Source organism: Pongo pygmaeus, chromosome 5 (assembly GCF_028885625.2).
Source record: "Pongo pygmaeus isolate AG05252 chromosome 5, NHGRI_mPonPyg2-v2.0_pri, whole genome shotgun sequence".
Lineage (NCBI taxonomy): Eukaryota > Metazoa > Chordata > Mammalia > Primates > Hominidae > Pongo > Pongo pygmaeus.
This window is the reverse complement of record NC_072378.2, coordinates 32,648,642-32,668,284: the sequence shown is the minus strand read 5'-3', so window position 1 is coordinate 32,668,284 and position 19,643 is coordinate 32,648,642. Positions and strand designations below refer to the sequence as shown.

At 40.0% G+C, this 19,643-nt stretch overlaps 1 protein-coding gene, 1 long non-coding RNA gene and 1 pseudogene across 4 annotated transcripts in view; 1 reads left to right on the top strand and 2 right to left on the bottom strand.

Annotated features, from left to right (window-relative positions):
* Positions 1–19,643, bottom strand: part of LOC129039453 (uncharacterized) — a 139,648-nt gene that overhangs the window by 40,748 nt on the left and 79,257 nt on the right. The gene's annotated exons all lie outside the window — the stretch shown is intronic.
* The window catches only part of TSBP1 (testis expressed basic protein 1), an 82,308-nt gene that overhangs the window by 22,959 nt on the left and 39,706 nt on the right, over positions 1–19,643 (top strand). For 2 of the 3 annotated variants that reach the window (XM_063666081.1, XM_063666080.1), the window contains 7 exons: positions 768–788; positions 4,420–4,458; positions 5,060–5,080; positions 7,426–7,446; positions 8,132–8,152; positions 8,608–8,628; positions 11,981–12,012. In XM_063666081.1, the coding sequence (XP_063522151.1) occupies positions 768–788; positions 4,420–4,458; positions 5,060–5,080; positions 7,426–7,446; positions 8,132–8,152; positions 8,608–8,628; positions 11,981–12,012 (176 nt within the window). The remainder of the gene's footprint in view (positions 1–767; positions 789–4,419; positions 4,459–5,059; positions 5,081–7,425; positions 7,447–8,131; positions 8,153–8,607; positions 8,629–11,980; positions 12,013–19,643) is intronic. The other variant, XM_063666082.1, reaches the window with a different exon arrangement.
* LOC129039451 (heterogeneous nuclear ribonucleoprotein A1-like) lies at positions 17,568–18,716 on the bottom strand (annotated as a pseudogene).

The window sequence follows — 19,643 nt, the reverse complement described above, 5'->3', positions numbered from 1 at the left end:
GTTGTAATTAAAGTAAGTCATGTTTCTTGACTATTTACAGATATTACACATGAGGGAAAAAATGAAGTTTAAAGATATTATTTAACTTGATCAAAGGTATATAGCTAGTAAAAGAGTAAAACTGAGGTTCTAAACACTGGCCTTTGGACTCCAAGTCCTAAGCTTGTCCAACTACTAATGTTGGGGAGGGAAGATGGTCAGTAGGTTAAAGAAAAAAAAATCATTTTTAAGGAATATTCCGGAAAGAAGAGAAAATTGTAAAGAATATGAAAGAAAATGTGCTGAACTTAAAGTCAAGAAAACTAGAGGCTAAAACTGCCTTTAATTTTTTGCATACTCAGGCACAGCCCTTCCCTTTCTCTATCTCGGTTTTCTTTTCTTATAAAATTAGAAGCTTTCTAACATTGCCTTTCTTTGGTTCTTGAGGCTATCACATTAGGGAAAGAAGACTCTCCAAACTGAAAAGATGAAAGAAAGAGGGAGGGAGAAATGGAAAAGACAGGAGAAAGGTGGTGAATTAAATCAGAATATTGGAAATATAGTAAACCTGAATATTCCCCTGAAACTTTCACTCCTGGATAGTGTCTAAGGGGGAAAAGACATGGGACCACCTGCAAGTGTGGCCACTTTATGAGCCTACCTACAGGGGAATGGAAAGTCTAATAACCTGAGGGAGGACACTATTTCCGGGAAGACTCTTGGGAAATTGATGAATTATTGAAACTATTCACTCTAGACTGACTTGAATAATTGTTATTGTTCTTTAGCTTTACCTCAAGGATCCATGAGTAAGTTTCTCTTCTTGTTTCACAATCTGGTGGTGTTGGGCTCCTATACTAGGCAGAGGACTTCTCCCTGTCTTAACTATTTCCTGTTTCCTGCTATGTCAGGGTGACAGGGCTTAAGATTCATAATTCTCCACCTTGCCCTTCATTAGCCATCTTAACTGGATCATGCCCACCTTTCTCACCTTTCCCCCTCTCTAAGACAATGAGACCTCCCACCTTGCTTAAGCAAATTCTTTCATTCTTGCCTTTGACCACCTCCTCTCAACCCCTTATTTCTTCGGAAGTCATTGCTTCTCTCTTCTACATCTTTAAATATTTTCCTTCCTTTAACTGCTTCTCCTTAAGGTATAGAACAGGTTTGATTTTTCTTCCATCTCAAACGGATCCTCCCCTGACTATGTCCCTCTCTAATCACAGTCTACCTTCAAGGGAGGAAATTATGCTGTTCATTCTGACTGTAGGCTTAGGAAAAAGTTATTGCTCACTTCTTATCTGAACTATACACTATTTCTCCATGAATTGAGAACAATATAATAAGACCTACTAACAATCACTTTTAAAATAAATTTGCTTATTAATTAAAGTATTTTCAATTTCCAGAGGACTATCACCTAGCAGTTAAGCATGCAGACTCTAGAGCCAGGCTAACTGGAGTTGTATCACAGCTCCCTACTTACTATTTGTTTGAACATAGGCAAGTTATTTAATCTCTCATTAAAATTTCAAGTCAGTTACATAATTAATTTCAACAACCAGTTGAAAATCAATCAAATAAAAGAAGAGAGAAGAGGCCAGGCACGGTAGCTCAAGCCTGTAATCACAGCACTTTGGGAGGCTGAGACAGGCGGATCACCTCAGGTCGGGAGTTTGAGATCAGTCTGGCTAACATGGTGAAACCCTGTCTCTACTAAAAGTACAAAATTAGCTGGGTGTGGTGGCATGTGCCTGTAATCCCAGCTACTCTGGAGGCTGAGGCAGGAGAACTGCTTGAACCCAGGAGGCAGAGGTTGCAGTGAGCCAAGATCGCACCACTGCACTCCAGCCTGGGCAACGGAGTAAGACTCCATCTCAAAAAAAAAAAAAAAAAAAAAAAGAACAGAGAAGCGAGGGAAGCTGAAAAAATGAAAGGAGAAGAGAGGAAAATCAAAGAGGTAAAGTTTAAATAAACCTTCTGGAATTGATTCCAATTGATTGTCCAAAAAAAAAAGTGAATACATTTTCTAAATGAAGGGAAGATTGTGACAGGAATGAGGAGCAGAGAAGTGAGGAAATCGGCAAAAATTCCAAAACAGATAATCCTGGCTGGACAGGGTTTTTTCTGATCTATGTGCTTTTCCTACAAAATTTTTCATATTGACTATTACATTTGTGGTTGCATATTAGGGTCACATTTCCTACTAGCAAAGTTGTTTCTTGTTCAAAGATGGAATTAAATATATCATATTTCATTGTTTTTTCTAAAAGGTATCAAAACTTCCAGATGCTTCACAGTCTGAACAAGTTTATTACTCACGGGTTTTAGTTAAATGTGATCCAACCAATACCTATCCTTAAAATAACGAAAAGAAAGGGATTCACTTGCCCTATCCCAGCTCAGGCCACAACCCATATGATGCTGATCTCAAACTGCACTATTGTTGAAGTATAGATGGTGCTCACTTAAATCATCTCTTCTTATCTGAAAATAGAGCTCCCAAATTAGCCACCACTAGCCCAGTGGCACCTGTAGATGTGTTTTTTTTGGCCAGGAAGGCATTATTTTAAATTTTGAATTTGAATGCCTCTGGGTAGGGCATGGACTTTTCACCATCTCTATCCCTTATAACTAGCAGATTCACAATCATGAGACCTGCTGGGTGCCTTAATGCAACTGAGTTTATGATCGATCCCCACAGAGATAATCAGGAATTCTGTCTGGTATGGAAAATGTGGTACTCTGTAAAAGAACTAACTCTGATGTTCCCATTAGGAAGACTATCCACAGATACAGTGTCCTTAATCCAAAACACACAATATTCAGTATTTTGGCAGGATATGTACATTGTAAGTTTTTTTTATCTTCTTCTTTACTCTATAAGGCAACAAGTAAATACCTTCCACTGCGCTGCTTATTTGTCTTCAGCTGGGAAACGCCACAAAATACTCAGTTCAAGAATTTCCTTTCTTGGCCCAGTATGGAGGTTCACGCCTGTAATCCCAGCACTTTGGGAGGCCGAGGTGAGGGGATCACTTGAGGCCAGGAGTTTGAGACCAGCCTGGCCAACATGGCAAAACCCCATCTCTACTAAAAATACAAAAATTAGGCAGGCGTGGTGGCGCATGCCTGTAATCCCAGCTACTCAGGAGGCTGAGGCACAAGAATGACTTGAACCCCGGAGGTGAAGGTTGCAGTGAGCCGAGACTGTGCCACTGCACTCCAGTCTGGGTGACAGAGAGAGATTGTCTCAAAAAAAAAAAAAAGAAAAGAAAAATTCCTTTCTCCTCATTATTCCATATTACTTTAGGTCAGGAATGGAATATATATGACCTGTGTTACATTTCTGCTCATGCGTTTGCCTATGGCAGAAGTCAGTAATTGATCATTATTCTCTTTCCTGCTCAGCCCACATGTATCCTAAAATTCTTCTCATCTCCAGATAGTCATTAATAATTGATCAAAATTAAATATGCATAACTCAAGTATACTTGTCACTCCTAACATAGGTTAATATCTTAAATCTTAAAAAATCTTAAGTATATGAAAACTGTCCTTTTAAAATTATCTTTATTTGGTGGTAGGAGTGGCTTCACCTTCTCAAGAAACTGACAGTTCAGTGATTGACAGCCTAAAATACCACATAGAAAAACAGACATCTCTTCCCAAATGCTGAGGGTAGACTCTGTCATTTCTGGGGAAAGCTACTATTTCCCTCCCCAAAACAGCAAAGTAACAAATAAGCAAAAAATAATTATACACAAAGAAGGAAACAAATTATTCAATTATTTTAAGAGAAAAAAAATTGCAAAATTTTCAACATCTTAAACTATGATTGGTTATTTCTCAAGACAGAAGCAACAGAGATTAAAATGACATAATTAAGGTACTAAGGTACACAAGAAGATAGGGTTATTTTAAAGATTAAAATAACACAAATTAATAAATCAAAAATAAAAACACAATTAAGTGCACATTATAATGCTCTGCTGTCAGGACTTAGAACTTTCCAAATGACAGTCAGAAATAAGAGGAAAAATTAAAGCAGAAAAAAGTAAAATATAAAGTAGCTTACTACTTTGCCGAAGTGTTTCATTCATTTATAGTTACTGAATATTTCTTTCCATAACATTTCTAATACAACTTTTCATCTTTCCCTTCTGTTATTACTCCTGATTTTTCACTGCAACTTCACAATATAGGTAAGACAGAGGACACAACTTCTGTTTTAGAGATGAGGAAATTAATGTTCAAAACATTTAGTGACTTGCCCAAAATCACAGAGCTAGAGAATAGCAAAAGTGGGACTGAGGTCTTTAACCTCAAGACTGTCTGTACCACACCTGGGGAGGGGGAGGAGGGAATGGGATTGTCTATCTCCATGCCTTCTGAAAGTCTAAATCTAAGTAATATTACACTTTTCAATTTTTATTATAGGTAGTATAAAATGTTTACAAACAACTGAAGAACCTCCGTGTAAGTTTCCCATATATACAACTCAGTCCTTTTTTTACTGACACCTAATAATTGTACAAATTTATGGGATACCTGTGATATTTTGATACATGCATACCATGTGTAATGATTTTGATCTTCTATAATGTGCCTGCTACCAGAGGAATGGGGAGGGTGGTGAGAAAGCACATAAAGATGGAGGAAAGGAGAAAAACTTGCAATTTTACTGTTCTCTCTTTCACTAGTGTGAGGAATTTGAGGCTGATTTCAAGATCCTCTAAGTGACTGATTAATTTTTTCATTTAACAAAGTGGAAATTCTTATAATAAAAACTAGATTAATTAATGGAATTGTGAAAAAGATTCTGGAGCCAGGGAAAATTATCTATAACCTTTAGAAGGATTTGACAGCAGCAAGATAATGAAAATTAAGAATAAGAAAAATAACTGCAGGGAGTATGATTTTAACAGTCTCCTAAGCAAAAAAGGAAAATGCCCACTTACCTTCTTGCTGCCTTTCCATGTAAATCAAATATGTAGTAAATGCTTGATCTGAAACTCCCTGAGATAAACACCCTTGAGTCATGCTCTCTCCAAACTCACCTTTTTTGTTTGTGTTTTAGCCAGAACTGCAGGAGCCACTAGTAAGTTTTTTTCCTGCCCTTTAATTCTCATGTGCCTTGCTTTACTAAACTGTTAGAATATGTAAGACATTCATATTCCTAGATTTTTTTATTTCTTTCACAAATTGTCCATTCCTTTTCCCTTCTTTATTCCCTATTCTTATCTTAATAAACTGGGGTGCCTCTGTAAGAAAGTACTATTGCCTTTAACTTTTCCAAAATCTTGAGATTCAACAGCAAAGGGAAAAGAGTTAAGAACAAAAAATGGTGAAGTGAAAGGAAGAAAGATTCCCCTGTGAGAAAACCCAGTAACACTCAAACAAAGAGGCTTGATGGTGGCCGTTCTACTTAAGACCCACCAAGAAAATTTCAGTGACATGCAGTGAGTCCCAGCTCACTGACCGAGGATCCCAGACTGTCACTGATGTTTGTGTGGGATGTATATCCCCTGTTATGAACAAAGAGTAAATCTGAAAGAAGTATCCAGATAGAATTTTAAATGAAACTGTAGCATATATCTCTGGAAGAAGCACTGGTTGGGAATAGAGAATAAGGGATAAGTGAGAGGAAGTTGATTTAAAAAGGAAAAAAAATGGTAAATGGAAACAATGACTTTTATATGATCTGAGATTTTGCCAGCCCTTTATGGCCTTGATGCTTAAAGTGGGTCCAAGGACCTGCATCAACATCACCCTGGAGTTTTGGATATGCAGAATCTCAGCCTATTGCCCACCCCTGACCTACTAAATCAGACTTTGCATTTTAATAAGATCCCCAGGTGATTTGCGTGCATACCAAAGTTTAAGAACCATTGCTCTACAGGATTTTAATTCTCTGCCCTGAGAGAGGAAATAAAAAGATGAATGCACTTGGTCCAAATTTAACCAGCTTTTCCAGCCCTGCAGATTCCTCACACCAAGACTGTCCTTAAAGCCAAAGACAAGAAAGATGAAACTCATCAGGGTTTAATTAACTTCTTAACACATTTCTATCCTTCATTTTTGAGGATGTTCAGAGCTTGAGCCCCTGAGGCAGGACTAACTCTGAAGGAAGGAGAAAAAAAGTGATTTGATAATTAAAGCTCATGGTATATCACATCCTGTGTCTACTCCTCTTGGAGTATTTACACAAATGAAACATTATTAAAATAATCAAGTCAAACTTTGAGAGCAAATACTGGGTAGGTATCATAAAAGCACACATTAGGCCAAGCACAGTGGCTCATACTTGTAATCCCAGCACTTTGGAAGGCCAAGGTGAGAGGATCACTTATAGCCTATGAGGTGTAGAGAGGTGTGGTGGTGTGTGTGTGTGTGTGTGTGTGTGTGTGTGTGTGTGGTCATAAAGAAGAAGACTGTTACTGCATTATTAACAAGTATGTGGGTCTAGTGTCTCAATTCCTTTGCCCACTACTCATACCTATAAATGTCTTAAGTCAACCTAGCAGTTTCTATTCCCTCTTACATGGCAGGCCAAGTTACTCTGTTGAATAAGGGCCAAAATCACTACAGAGACAGCAATTCCCACTGTCTCCTTCAGATGAGGCTATAGATTCTAGCTAAGCAAGTTCAAATTAGCCAGCTGGAAGACAGGCAATGGCCTGTGTAATCTCCTGAGATACAAGCAGGACACCCGTCGGGAAAGGGGAAGGAACCCTGCCTGACCAAATGTGTGTCCCCACAGTTCCAGCTGGCAGATTCCAGCAGTAACCGGGGTCCTCCAAGATGAAGAAAGAAGCATTTTTAACTTTATTTGTTCCTCCACTGAAGTGGAAATTTTCCTCCTGGTGTCTACATTTGTGATGTTTTCCCAGAAAGAATTTTAATGCAAACAGTATTTTGTCATTAGTTCTATTTTGTTTTTTCCATATTTTAGCTGGAACTATTAGACCTATAAGTGAGTTCCTTTTCTGTTTCCTCTAACGTTCTTTGGCCTTCTGTAGGATATGGGGTCCTCTCCACATCCTAACTGTTACCATTTCTACCCCTGCAGGATTTCTCACTCATACTTCTTAATTGTATGCAAATCTTCTGATACCTTCTGATGCCCAAGCAATCAGACACAATATCCTGAATTGTTACTGAGTTTAGGACAAGGGAAAGCCAAATAATTCATGTTTAAAATTGTAGTTTATTTTAATTATTTATAGTTATTATTTTTAGTTACACAAATTTCTCATTTAAGATGGATGCTGAATGATTTGATCTGGTAGGAGGGTTATGCAGCTTCCAGGCCAAGATTATCTGCAGTACCACAGTAGTTGTTCTCCTCTGGTTGAATTGCTTCATAGTTTCTTTACAAACAATACTGGTAAAATGAAAATTCTGTTCATGTCAAACCACACTTTCCTCCTTTTTGTATTTCAGTGCAATTCACAGCCCCTATTCGTAAGTATCAAGTTTGTTTTTCCACTCTGGTCCCTTTGATATCTGACCTACAAGGTCTTGGGGCCTGATCTGCCCTGCATTTTTTTAAATAATTTCAACTTTTATTTTAGATTCAGGTGGTGCATATGCAGGTTTGCTAATGGGTATATTGTATGATGCTGAGGTTTAGGGGTGACTTGCTTTTTTAACACTGTCTTTTTCAACTCCCCTGGCATTCCTATTACATAGTTTCCAAAGAGGCCATGCACAAAGTGTTAAGAAATCTCACAGGCTAACATTTAAAAATATAAACCAAAACAGCCCTCTTAGAAATAGTCATAATGATCCATCAGCAAGGGAAGGTACACCTTTCAAATAAACCATGTCTCTAAGGAAACTAGGGGCAAGGTGCAAGAAAATGTAAGAAGAAAAATAGAGGCATAACAGATTAATATGGAGTGAGTCTTTCCCAACCCTCTGAAGATTTTCAACCATCACTGAAAGCAGAAGGAGGCCTCCATTCCTGTAGGTCCCTTATATTGTGTAACAGGGAGCCTGCCTGAGGCTCGCCATACAAGCAACTCTTGATCTTCCCATTGTTTCTATTTATGATATTCCCTAGAGCGAGTGTTGGGAAATGGGAATTTCCTTTACAGTGGTGAAGCATACTGATATCTTTTTCTTTCTCCATCTTTCTCTCTCACAGCCAGAGCTACAGGACCTATCAGTAAGTTTGCTGTCTGATTCTCCACAGTGAGCATTTTACTTTCCTGCAGTATCTTGGGGATTGCTACCTGGTTTCCATGTTGGGATTTCAAGGGTTTGGAGTTCACATTTTCTTCAACCCTTATTTTTCTTCAACCTAGCATTTCAGTAAGTCATGATTAGCTCTGTGAATGTACACTTCACCAATAAAAACAAACTACAAAGTGGAGAATGAACCCTTGCAGATTTCCAATGGCTTCTCAGCATCACACAAGGGATTTTTAGATGAGGAGGCCCTTATATGTACTAGTTTGCCATAGCAAGAAAGTCACCATTTCTACTACTCAACTGCAGCTGAACTTGACAATAGTGATGCAGATTCCTACTAGGGAAAGTATACAAATGAAAGTATATAAATAAAAAGTATATATAAAATATATATATAGCCACTGATTTCTTTTCTCTTTTTTTTTTTAGAGCTCTTTCAAAAAACCATTGGTAAGTCATCTGATTCTCAATTATAATGCCTTTTGGTACTTTACTTAGAACATCAATCTATTTTTATTTCAATTATTCATGCCCAAGGACTCAAGGATCAAGTCCTTCTGCCACCTCATAATCTCACCCAGTACTCCAGATTGGACTCATCCAGGTTCTGCAATAAAAATATATTAACTATGAAGCTGAAATGCAAAGTGAAAAATATCCTGCTAGAGATGGTCCTAAGCTGTTTCCACTTCAGCGTAAAATCTAGCTCTGTACAGCCAATACTTAATAAAGACTTAGAACCCAGCACCTAAACTTCCTGCTTTGCTTTCCATGCAAATAATTTTTCCATTATTAGATTATCTTCACTTTGTAAAATAATGCAAATTTTAATTTTCCTTTCTTTTTTTTTTTTGAGATGGAGTCTCGCTCTGTCATCCAGGCTGGAGTGCAGTGGCATGATCTCCACTCACTGCAAGCTCCGCCTCCCAGGTTCACGCCATTCTCCTGTCTCAGCCTCCCAAGTAGCTGGGACTACAGGCACCCACCACCACGCCCAGCTAATTTTTTTGTATTTTTAGTAGAGATGGGGTTTCACTCTGTTAGCCAGGATGATCTCCATCTCCTGACCTCATGATCCACCTGCCTCGGCCTCCCAAAGTGTTGGGATTACAGGCGTGAGCCACCGCACCCAGCCTTCCTTTAAACCTTTCTAATTGCCCTGAAAAGTTCTCTCCAGTAGAGTTAGGCTCTATTTTCAGCAACTTTTGGCAACCTAGTCACATTCTTTGAGTGATCCCTATAATGTCTTACTACTGTTTTTTTAACACTGGTGTACATTACTTTGTTGCATCTAAACAACATTCAAATGGCAATGGGTAAGGCAGTTATTATCCCCATATTTAGAGATGAGGAAACTGAGGGTCAGGAGTCATTTCTCAAAAAAATAAGAGGATGGGTTAATTAATAAAATTAAGACTGAAGTTTTACTAACTCTTCTTTCCACTATCATTTTTGGGTGTTATAACAGGTTATTAACAATGAATAAAATGAACTTCTAATATTGAGATTAAAGGGTAGTAAAGGCCTAGAGGAGATAAAGTGAGAGAATGAGTAACAGATAAAGAATTAAGATGCAGATGAGAGAGAGATAAAAAGGAGAAAATTTAAAAAGGACAAAAGTAGGAAGAAAATTGGAAGTAGAAAGAGTAAGTGAATTGGCACATAAGAGAATAAAGAAGAGAAATGAGTATGCTGAGAAAGAGAATAAAAATAAAGGTACAAAAAGTCACAAATTGAAACTGGAAAGGGAGGAAGAAAATATGGAAAAACTGAAGAAACAAAATTTTGAAGTGATCACCTATCCAAGGATTTATAACTTATGTCAAGAGGGCAGGTATCCTAACAGTTGTACTTCAGAACCAAAGATATATATTTGTAGATACAGGCAAAGCAACTATTAAGTTAGCATAATATCTAAATGTGTAACTGGTTTACTGCTCACAGCCAAAGGTATCCAGATCTGGAAAGCCATCTTCCAGGTGTTTTACACAGGAAAAAAAGATTCAGAGTTAAAAGTTTGGGGATTATTGATCAAAACTTGGATATTTCTCATTCTGAGTGACACTGAAGTGAAGGATTATTAACTGCAATGCCCACTGGGTGAGGATATGGTCTTTTTAGATTCAACTAACCATGTAGACTTACAAGATTATCATAGCTCTCATCTGGCAACAGTCTACTCAGTAGGACCTAAGGCAGGAAGCACAGCTTGCCAGCAAGGGCATTATCAGCTATCCCTCTGCTGTGGGAGTAGTACTCGCCATGATCTATGCAGGTGTCCACATAGCTACCTAGGACCTATTCTGTTTGGCCTTCTGTCAGTTGAGTTGGGAGCTGACCTGGCTTAGAAACCGCACAGGTCCACCAGGAACTAAAATCTCCTATAAGAACCCCATACACATTACCTGCAGGGATCCCATAAGGAATATGACCAAATACATGGGTCACTACACTCAGGGAAGCCCAAAGTTATGGCTTCTTATTACATATTTACAATTCTCCCAGTTCAGATGCAGTCTAACATCAAGGATCATTCTTATGTAAGCTGTGTTGCTAAATAACATAACAGGCTTTCGGCCGGGTGCAGTAATCCCAGCACTTTGGGAGGCTAAGACCAGCAGATCACAAGGTCAGAAGTTCGAGACCAGCCTGGCCAATATGGTGAAACCCCATCTCTACTTAAAAAAATACAAAAATTAGCTAGGTGTGGTGTCGTGCGCCTGCAGTCCCAGCTACTCAGGAGGCTGAGGCAGGAGAATCGCTTGAACCCAGGAGGCAGAAGTTGCAGTGAGCCGAGATATTGCCACTGCACTCCAGCCTGGGCGACAGTGAGACTCCGTCTAAAAAAAAAAAAAAAAAAAAAGATACATAACAGGCTTTCGATATTTACCAGGTCACCAGGCAATCAGAGCTAGAAAATCAACTGAAGGCCAAATTCTCATTAAAAACTGAAGGTTTTGGCCAGGCATGGGCTCACACCTGTAATCCCTGCACTTTGGGAGGCTAAGGCAGGAGGATCACTTGAGACCAGGAGTTCAAGACCAGCCTGAGCAACAATAGAGCAAGACCCCATCTCTACAAAATTTTTTTTAATTAGCCAGGCATAGTGGCATGCAGCTGTAGTCCTAGCTACTCAGGAGGCTGAGATGGGAGGATCACTTGAGCCCAGGAGGTCAAGACTGTAGTGAGCTAGGACTGCACCACTGCACTCCAGCCTGGGTGACAGAGTGAGACCTTGTCTCAAAAAACAAAACAAAACAAACAAACAAAAAACAGAAGGTTTTGTTGACTCTTTGCTCACAGACTCTAAAACTAATCAAAGCAGCAGTCACTGCTCTATCACTCTCCAATAAGCTGGAAGCTGTGAGAACAGGAAACTAGATTCTTACCTCGTACCTCTGGAACACATTAGTTAATCAGAAATAAAGATTTTAGTGAAAGAACAGTCCCTTGAGAATATCTTCCACTCTTACTGACAAGAAGTGTTTCACCTTTCCCTACTATCAGTAATGTTAATACCTAATAACAAAGTTTCGCCTTTCCCTAGTATCTCTTAGGTTGGCAAGGATCCTATAAAAACCTTCACCTTGGGCTGAAATATTGCAGTAAATGCTAAATATCCTTTTTCCTTTTTTCTATAGTTAACATAGTTGGATTAAGTCTCCCTAATGATCTCATAACTGATATCACTTCCTCTCCCCTGCTCTACCTCTCAAAGCCTCACTTCTAGGATAAAATTAGTGAAAAATACACTCTCCAGTCAAATAACCATACTGATATGCCAATTTGAATTTCTTTTTAGTGCAAACTCCAGGACCTATTGCTAAGCTGCCTGTATATATCAACTTATCTCTATTGGCTTCTTACTATGTCTGTAGGAGACTGGCTCCAACTGTTTAAGTATCTGGGTTAAAGAAGCTGAAAATCATATTTCTTAGACTTTCATTTCCCCATATCCTAACTGTTAGGTTTTGGAGGGAAGGCGAGGGTTAAAGAAAGACACAGAGAGAGTGGTGGCTCTACAGCAAATGTAGGCTTTATGTCCAGCATAAGACCTACAGAAGTGGGGAACCAGCCTAATGCCAGTGCCCACCGCTGCTTACAGGCTGGGGGTACTTATAGGTATAGGCGGGAGGGGTCTGGGTAGTATGGCTTGCTGGCCAGCAGGATATTGATAAGATGTTCCCATGATGAGGGGGTTCTGGCCCTTGTTCCTGCAGAATGTAGTGTTCCTTGCACTTTCTCCCAGCTGAATATGATACGGATGTTTCTTTAGCTGGCCCTTTGTCCACCTTGTGGTCAGGTGGTTAGGCAGAATGTTTCTCACAGCCCGAACCCCCGTGAAATGTTTCACTTTGACCAAGATCTTCGAAATAGCTGGAGGCTTACAAAATGGTGCAGTTTGGATTAACACTAATCATCTCTCTGGGCAACCAATTATATTTTAGAAAATGGAAATTCCATTACCTTAAAATTCATAATAGATAGGCATTGTTCTAATAATGATTATAGTGGCTTGTCAATAATCATTAGAATAACTTCCTAAGGCAAGGGTGTAATCGAATCTGGAAAAGAATATAAGAAATGAACAAGAACATAAAAGAAAGATAGCTGAGAGCGAAACAGAGTGATGTGAGGAAAAAAGACTGGGGGAATATGGGAAAAGGAATACAATTAAGGATCTCATCTCCAACACCTATAATGAAAAGCAAGAATGAAGTGGTTATGCTAACTAAAACAGGGTTAATAATCTCCTAAAAGAAGATCTGGTTCTTATGCAGAGGCTACAGTACAGCAGCAGTGCAATGAAAAATATTTAATCCTGAATACTGAGATTTAGTAATTCCTGAGAAAATCATTTTCACTGCTTGCCTTTGGAAAACATCACTAATGGAGGTGTTTTTGGGCCAGGCGCAGTGGCTCACACCTGTAATCCCAGCACTTTGAGAGGCCAAGGATCACCTGAGGTCAGGAGTTCAAGACCAGCCTGGCCAATATGGCAAAACCCCATCTCTACTAAAAATACAAAAAATAGCCAGGCATGGTGGCAGGCACCTGTAATCCCTGCTACTCAGGAGGCTGAGGCATGAGAATCACTTGAACCCAGAAGGTGGAGGTTGCAGTGAGCCAAGATCACCCTACTGCACTCCAGCCTGGGCGACAGAGTGAGACTCTGTCTCAAAAAATATAAGTGTGTGTGTGTGTGTGTGTGTGTGTGTGTATTTAATTTGTTTGTTTCTATTTTTTAGTACAATATCCTGGACCCAATGGTAAGTACCTTATCTATCCTTCTCCCTCCAGGTTCCTTGATCTTCTACAGTGTCTAGAGGGCCTGCTGCCTGTCTCAAATGCCCTAGATGTGTCTTACTGCCATAAGAGCAGTTATTTTACACATGTTTTTATGCTTCCTAGTTTCAACCTACTGAGAATTCTCCAGGGCTATTTTTTTTTAAAGAAAAAGAGTAAGAAAATTTCCCCAGAAATAGTCATAATGTCTTCTATAACAATATACAAGAATTTTCTAAAGTAGCAGAGAGAGAATAATAAGGGCAGCTTTCCAGTTCCGAAGTGCTTTGTAGTTTCTAAAGGGCCTACTCAAAGATAATGGAGGAGACAATGAGGAGGAAATGAGAAAAGAAAATCAAATTTTAAGAATAAATACAAAAAGGAGAAAAGACAATAAAATTTAACAGGAAATACTATTCAGAGTCTAGTCTAACCTGAGTTCTCCAGTCTTCTCTCCAAAGGCCTTTCTCTTTCCTCATGTCCTATCCTGCTCACTATCTCCAAACATCCCCACCACACATGCGCACGTGCACACACACGTATGACAGAGAGGAAAAGAAAGATAGGACAGAGCACCTCATGGAACAGGATATGACAGTAATTGGGCTGTAATTACAGGAACTGGCAGAAGCATCACATATGGAAGAGAATAAAGTGAAAGTTCATATTGTGACGAGCTAGGGAGAAACCGGTGTTAAAATCTAGGGCATCAAACCAACCCCAGGACTTGGGAAATTCTGAATCTAGAAATTAAGGGATAGCATTAGAAAGTTTAAGTCAAGCAGGAAGAATTATCAGAGGGCAAGTCACATATATTCAAACAAACATTCCTTCATCTAGCTGAGCTCCTACCGTGTATCAGATACTAAGCTGAGCACTGAGGATAAAGTCATGAATAAGGGAGAGAAAGATGTGGTTGGTCACTGGTGCTATGGAGTTTACAGTCCTATAAGATAACTTGGGAAAACAAACCCAAAATGTGTAGAGGGCAGGCAGCATCCCACACAATCACACTGTGACCATTAAAACTGGATATTTACTGCCCTGAATTCTGGTTCTAACTATCCTTTTTGTGAATGAATAAGAGCCATTTGTTATTGACTATTCCCCTGAATCAAGACTGCTTTTCTCAGTACTCACAGTTATTGCCAAGACTTATAGCCTTGGAAGTTCTCATAATTATTACAGGGAGGATAAACATAAGCCAGCTCACCTCAGAGGATCTCACTGGGGCTGAAGGAAGGGTCACATCTGGTCCACAGTTCCCTAATAGCCACCATGTGCCAGAGAATCTACATGGATACATGAATTCCCTTTCCCTTTTCTCCCCTGCTTGACTCCCTCTCCCTTATGTGTAAACAATTTAAAAATATGATAGTGTATAAATGAAAAATATATTGCTATTTTATTCCTTCCTAACTTTCCCCTAAGTTATAAGCGATTTGGAGAAAGTGCAAAATGAACTGATTAAAATTTAAATGACTTTAACAAAAATTAGTGGCTCCCAACAGCCCTAGTAAAGAAGAGTAGGAAGAAAACTTTTCAAGTCAATAAAAATTATTGGGTAGAATATTCACTATTTGGGTAATGGGTACACTAAAAGCCCAGACTTCACCACTATGCCATATACAACGTAAGAAATCTGTACTTGTACCTCTTAAATATAATTAATTAAATAAAAGGTTAGTGAAAAAGAGTGACTAAAGAAAATGAGGCCGGGCCCAGGCACGGTGGCTCATGCCTGTAATCCCAGCACTTTGGGAGCCCGAGGCAGGTGGATCACGAGGTCAGGAGTTCGAGACCAGCCTGACCAAAATGGTGAAACCCCGTCTCTACTAAAAATACAAAAATTTGGCCAGGCAAGGTGGCTCACGCCTGTAATCCTAGCACTTTGGGAGGCCAAGGTGGGTGGATCACTTGAGGTCAGAAGTTCAAGACCAGCCTGGCCAACATGGTGAAACTTCGTCTCTATTAAAAATACAAAAAATTGGCCGGGCATGGTAGTGCATGCCTGTAGTCCCAGCTACTTGGGAGGCTGAGGCAGGAGAATCACTTGAACTTGGGAGGTGGAGATTGCAGTGAGCCGAGATCGCACCACTGCACTCCAGCCTGGGTGACAGAGTGAGACACTGTCTAAAAAAAAAAAAAATACAAAAGTTAGCCAGGTGTGGTGGCGCACGCCTGTAATCTCAGCTACTCAGGAGGCTGAGGCAGGAGAATCACTTGAACCCGGGAGGTGGAGGTTGCAGTGAGCCGAGATCGTGTCACTGCCCTCCAGCCTGGGTGACAGAGCGAGACTCTGTCTCAAAAAAAAAAGGAGGCCGGGCACAGTGGCTCACACCTATAATCCCAGCACTTTGGGAGGCCCCATGGGCCAGATCACTTAAGGTCAGTAGTTCAAGACCAGCCTGGGCAACATGATGAAACTGCGCCTCTATTAAAAATACAAAAATTAGGCCCAGCACACTGGTGGCTCACGCCTGTAATCCAGCACTTTGGGAGGCCAAGGCAGGCAGATCACGAAGTCAGGAGATCGAGACCATCCTGGCTAACACGGTGAAACCCCGTCTCTACTAAAAATACAAAAAAAAAAAAAAAAAATTAGTCGGGCGTGGTGGCGGGTGCCTGTAGTTCCAGCTACTCGGGAGGCTGAGGCAGGAGAATGGCATGAACCCAGGAGGCAGAGCTTGCAGTGAGCTGAGATCACGCCACCGCACTCCAGCCTGGGTGACAGAGTGAGACTCCGTCTCAAAAAAAAAAAAAAACCTACAAAAATGAGCCAGACTTGGTGGCAGGCACCTGTAATCGCTTGAACCTGGGAGACGGAGGTTGCAGTGAGCTGAGGTCATGCCACTGCACTCCAGCCTGGGCAACAGAGCAAGACTCTGTCTCAAAAAGAAAAAAAAAAAAGAAAGAAAGAAAATAAAAGAAAAAGAAAATGAGACTGACAAAAGTACATATAAGTACAAGTTTAAGACATTATGAACCTCTAGAAGTGTTTCAAGCATTTACTGTCCCTAAATGAAATGAGAAGGAAGAACAAAGCCTCATTTTATCACTTTATAACCACTCTCCTGCCTCAGACCAGCAGAAACAGGTCTGAGGCTACAAAGCACAAAGTAAGGCACATAAGGCTGGACATGCACTGAGCTGTCAGATTTTAGAGCCCCCCATATCCTCTCTTCAGTTACCCTCTTTAAGCCTATCAAGGAAGAACTGAATTCACTTGGTTCTACACATGTTGATTTCTCCATTTTGTGTTCCTTCCGTTTTTTACCACCAGATGAAACTTCAGAAATGACTGGTTAAGTTCCATGTCTATTGTATGACAGCTGCCTTTGGCTTCCTATAGGGCCTGGCATACTTTTTCCTCTCTGCTCATTTCTGTCTTGTGTGTGTAGAAACTCATATTTCTTCATTTCTTTTGCTTATTCCACTATTTAGCTGCTGCTCCACTCCTATAAGGAATGAATAAAGGAGAATACCAAACCCAAAATAGAGAGATAAACTTCGGAAACTACCCGAAGTTTATAGTGACTTGTCAACAAGGGAAGGGAAGAATATTTGTATGAATAAATGAAAGCTTTCACAGGATGGCAGAAATAGGGAGAAGAAAGGTAAAGGCAGCACAGTTTAAAGAAATTACCAATCCCCTGCAGGATTTCCAGCAGTAACCACTCATTGCAAAAAGGGAAGAGATCAATCATCTCCCTTTCCTGCAGCCTCCTATACTAAGCAGAAGGCAGAATCCCCACAAGGCATGATGGCAGGTATATTCCCCAGCACAGCGCTCTATGCCCCTGCCCTAAGAAGGATGTTTCTTCCATTGCCATTTCTGATATTTCCTTTCAGGAAAGTAGTATGAAAACTAGCTCCTCTTTCAGCAGCCTGTACACATTGATTTATCTTTGTTTTTCAGCTACGGGATCCTCTTGTAAGTTTGACCATTTCCCTTCATGACTGAAACTCAATTGTCTCCAGCAGTGTCTAACATATCTTAAGCCAAAATGTATGCATCCACATTGTGATATGATAATGTCCCAATTTCCTTGGTCCCTTATTTTTCCATTACTCAGAACACAAATATATTTTTTTTTTCAGCGTCACGATCAGACTATTACATTTAGCAATAAACAGCATGGGTGCAAAAAAAAAACTACATTAAAACCCTTTGTTGGAATGCTTTACACTTTCCACAGAACAGAAACTAAAATAACCTGTTATACAATTAGTCACAAATACAGTCCTCAAGCTTTTTGCCCATACACATGAGTATTTGCCTAAAACATGTCTTCTTTGTACCAGGTAGGCCCTGCCACGACTGTGCTTGGCTGAGTTCACAAATCTGTTGTAACCTGTAGCTTCCCTGTCACTTCTCTGGCTCTCCTCTCCTGCTAAGCTTTGTTTCCTAATTAAAATCTTCTGCCACTGCCATAGCTACTGCTGCTACTGGAACCGCAATAGCCACTTTGGTTTCATGGTTTGGCAAAGTATTGGCCTCCACCACCATAGAGGCCAGAGCTTCTGCCTCCAAAGTTTCCTCCCTTCATGGGTCCAAAATTTGAAGACCGATTGTTGTAACTGCCAAAATCATTGTAGCTTCCACCACCTCCAAAATTGTTCCCATCATTACCAAATCCATTATAGCCATCCCCACTGCCACCATATCCACCACCACCACAGCTGCCACCAAAGCCACCACGACCACTGAAGTTTCCTCCATGATCAAAGTTGTCATTCCCACTGAAACCATCTCCATGACCACCACCAAAGTTTCCAGAACCACTTCGACCTCTTTGGCTGGATGGAGCACTAGCCATCTCTTGCTTTGACAGGCTTTCCTAACTTCACAGTTGTGGCCATTCACAGTGTGGTATTTCTGAATGACAGTCTTATCCACGGAGTCATGGTCATCAAAGGTTACAAAGGCAAAGCCCCTTTTCTTGCCACTGCCTCAGTCAGTCATGTTTTCAATCACTTCAATTTTTCCATACTACTCAAAATAATTTCTTAGGTGATTTCTTCAGTGTCTTATTTAATGCCACCAGCATATATCTTTTTCACAGTTAAGTGGGCACCTGGTATTTGAGAATCTTCTCTTGTGACAGCTCTCTTTGGTTCCACAACTCTTCCATCCACCTTGTGTGGCCTTGCATTCACGGCTGCATCCACCTCCTCCACAGTGGCATATGTGACAAACCCAAAGTCCCTGGAGTGCTTGGGTTTGGATCTCTCATGACCACACTGTCCGGAAGTGTCCCTCATGACACTCATGCTCCTGTCATGGCTCCTCAAGCTCTCATCAGTTGTTTCAAAGCTCAACCCTCTAATGAAGAGCTTCCTCAGCTGTTCTGGCTCTTTAGGAGACTCTGACTTAGACAAGATGGCTAGGAGAAGAGAGACTTTAACGATGCTTCTTCCGTGGCATCCATGGGCAGAAAGGCATAAATACATTATTAATAAGTTTCTAGAACATTCACTGACTCGCATAAAAAATAAAGACCATAGAAAAAAGTTTTTACATGACTCTAAAGAATGTTAGGAACTTTCCATGCAGAAGAAAAAAAAATGAGAGAAAAATGATATAGATCCGTTTCTGCTTTCTAGATAAGTCATGTATACAGGCAATTAGTCAGTTATTTATTTGTTTCTCTGTGGTGCACTTATCAAAGTCCACTGATGTCTATTGGAACTTGAGTTGCAACATGGAACTTGAAGTTCTATTTTCTCAGCCTTTTGTTTTTCCATTATCCAGAATTCAACCAGCTGATAATTAGTTTTCTGGAAATTTCTAGTGCCTTTGATTAAAAACAAAAAAACTGTTCAAGCAAGTATATCACTAGTAAATTTACCAATAGAAAAAAAATGAGTAGGAAAAGAAACAAGAAGGAGGTAACAAAAAGTATCTTTGCTTGTTTTTCAGTCACATCGCATCCTCACACAATCAGTAAGTCTATGTGTTCATTGAATTCTCTCCTTTAGGACTCAGTTGGTCTCTAGTGGAGTTCAAGAGTCTTTATATGCCCATATTGGGATACAAACGGCTTGAGATACATCTTGGCCTCTTGCTGTCTCATTATCAAAACCTCTCTGGATTATTAATGATGTACAGGAAAGTTTTAAGACTACCAATTTACAATCCCCTGCAGGATTTCAAGCAGTTACCAGTCACTGCAAAA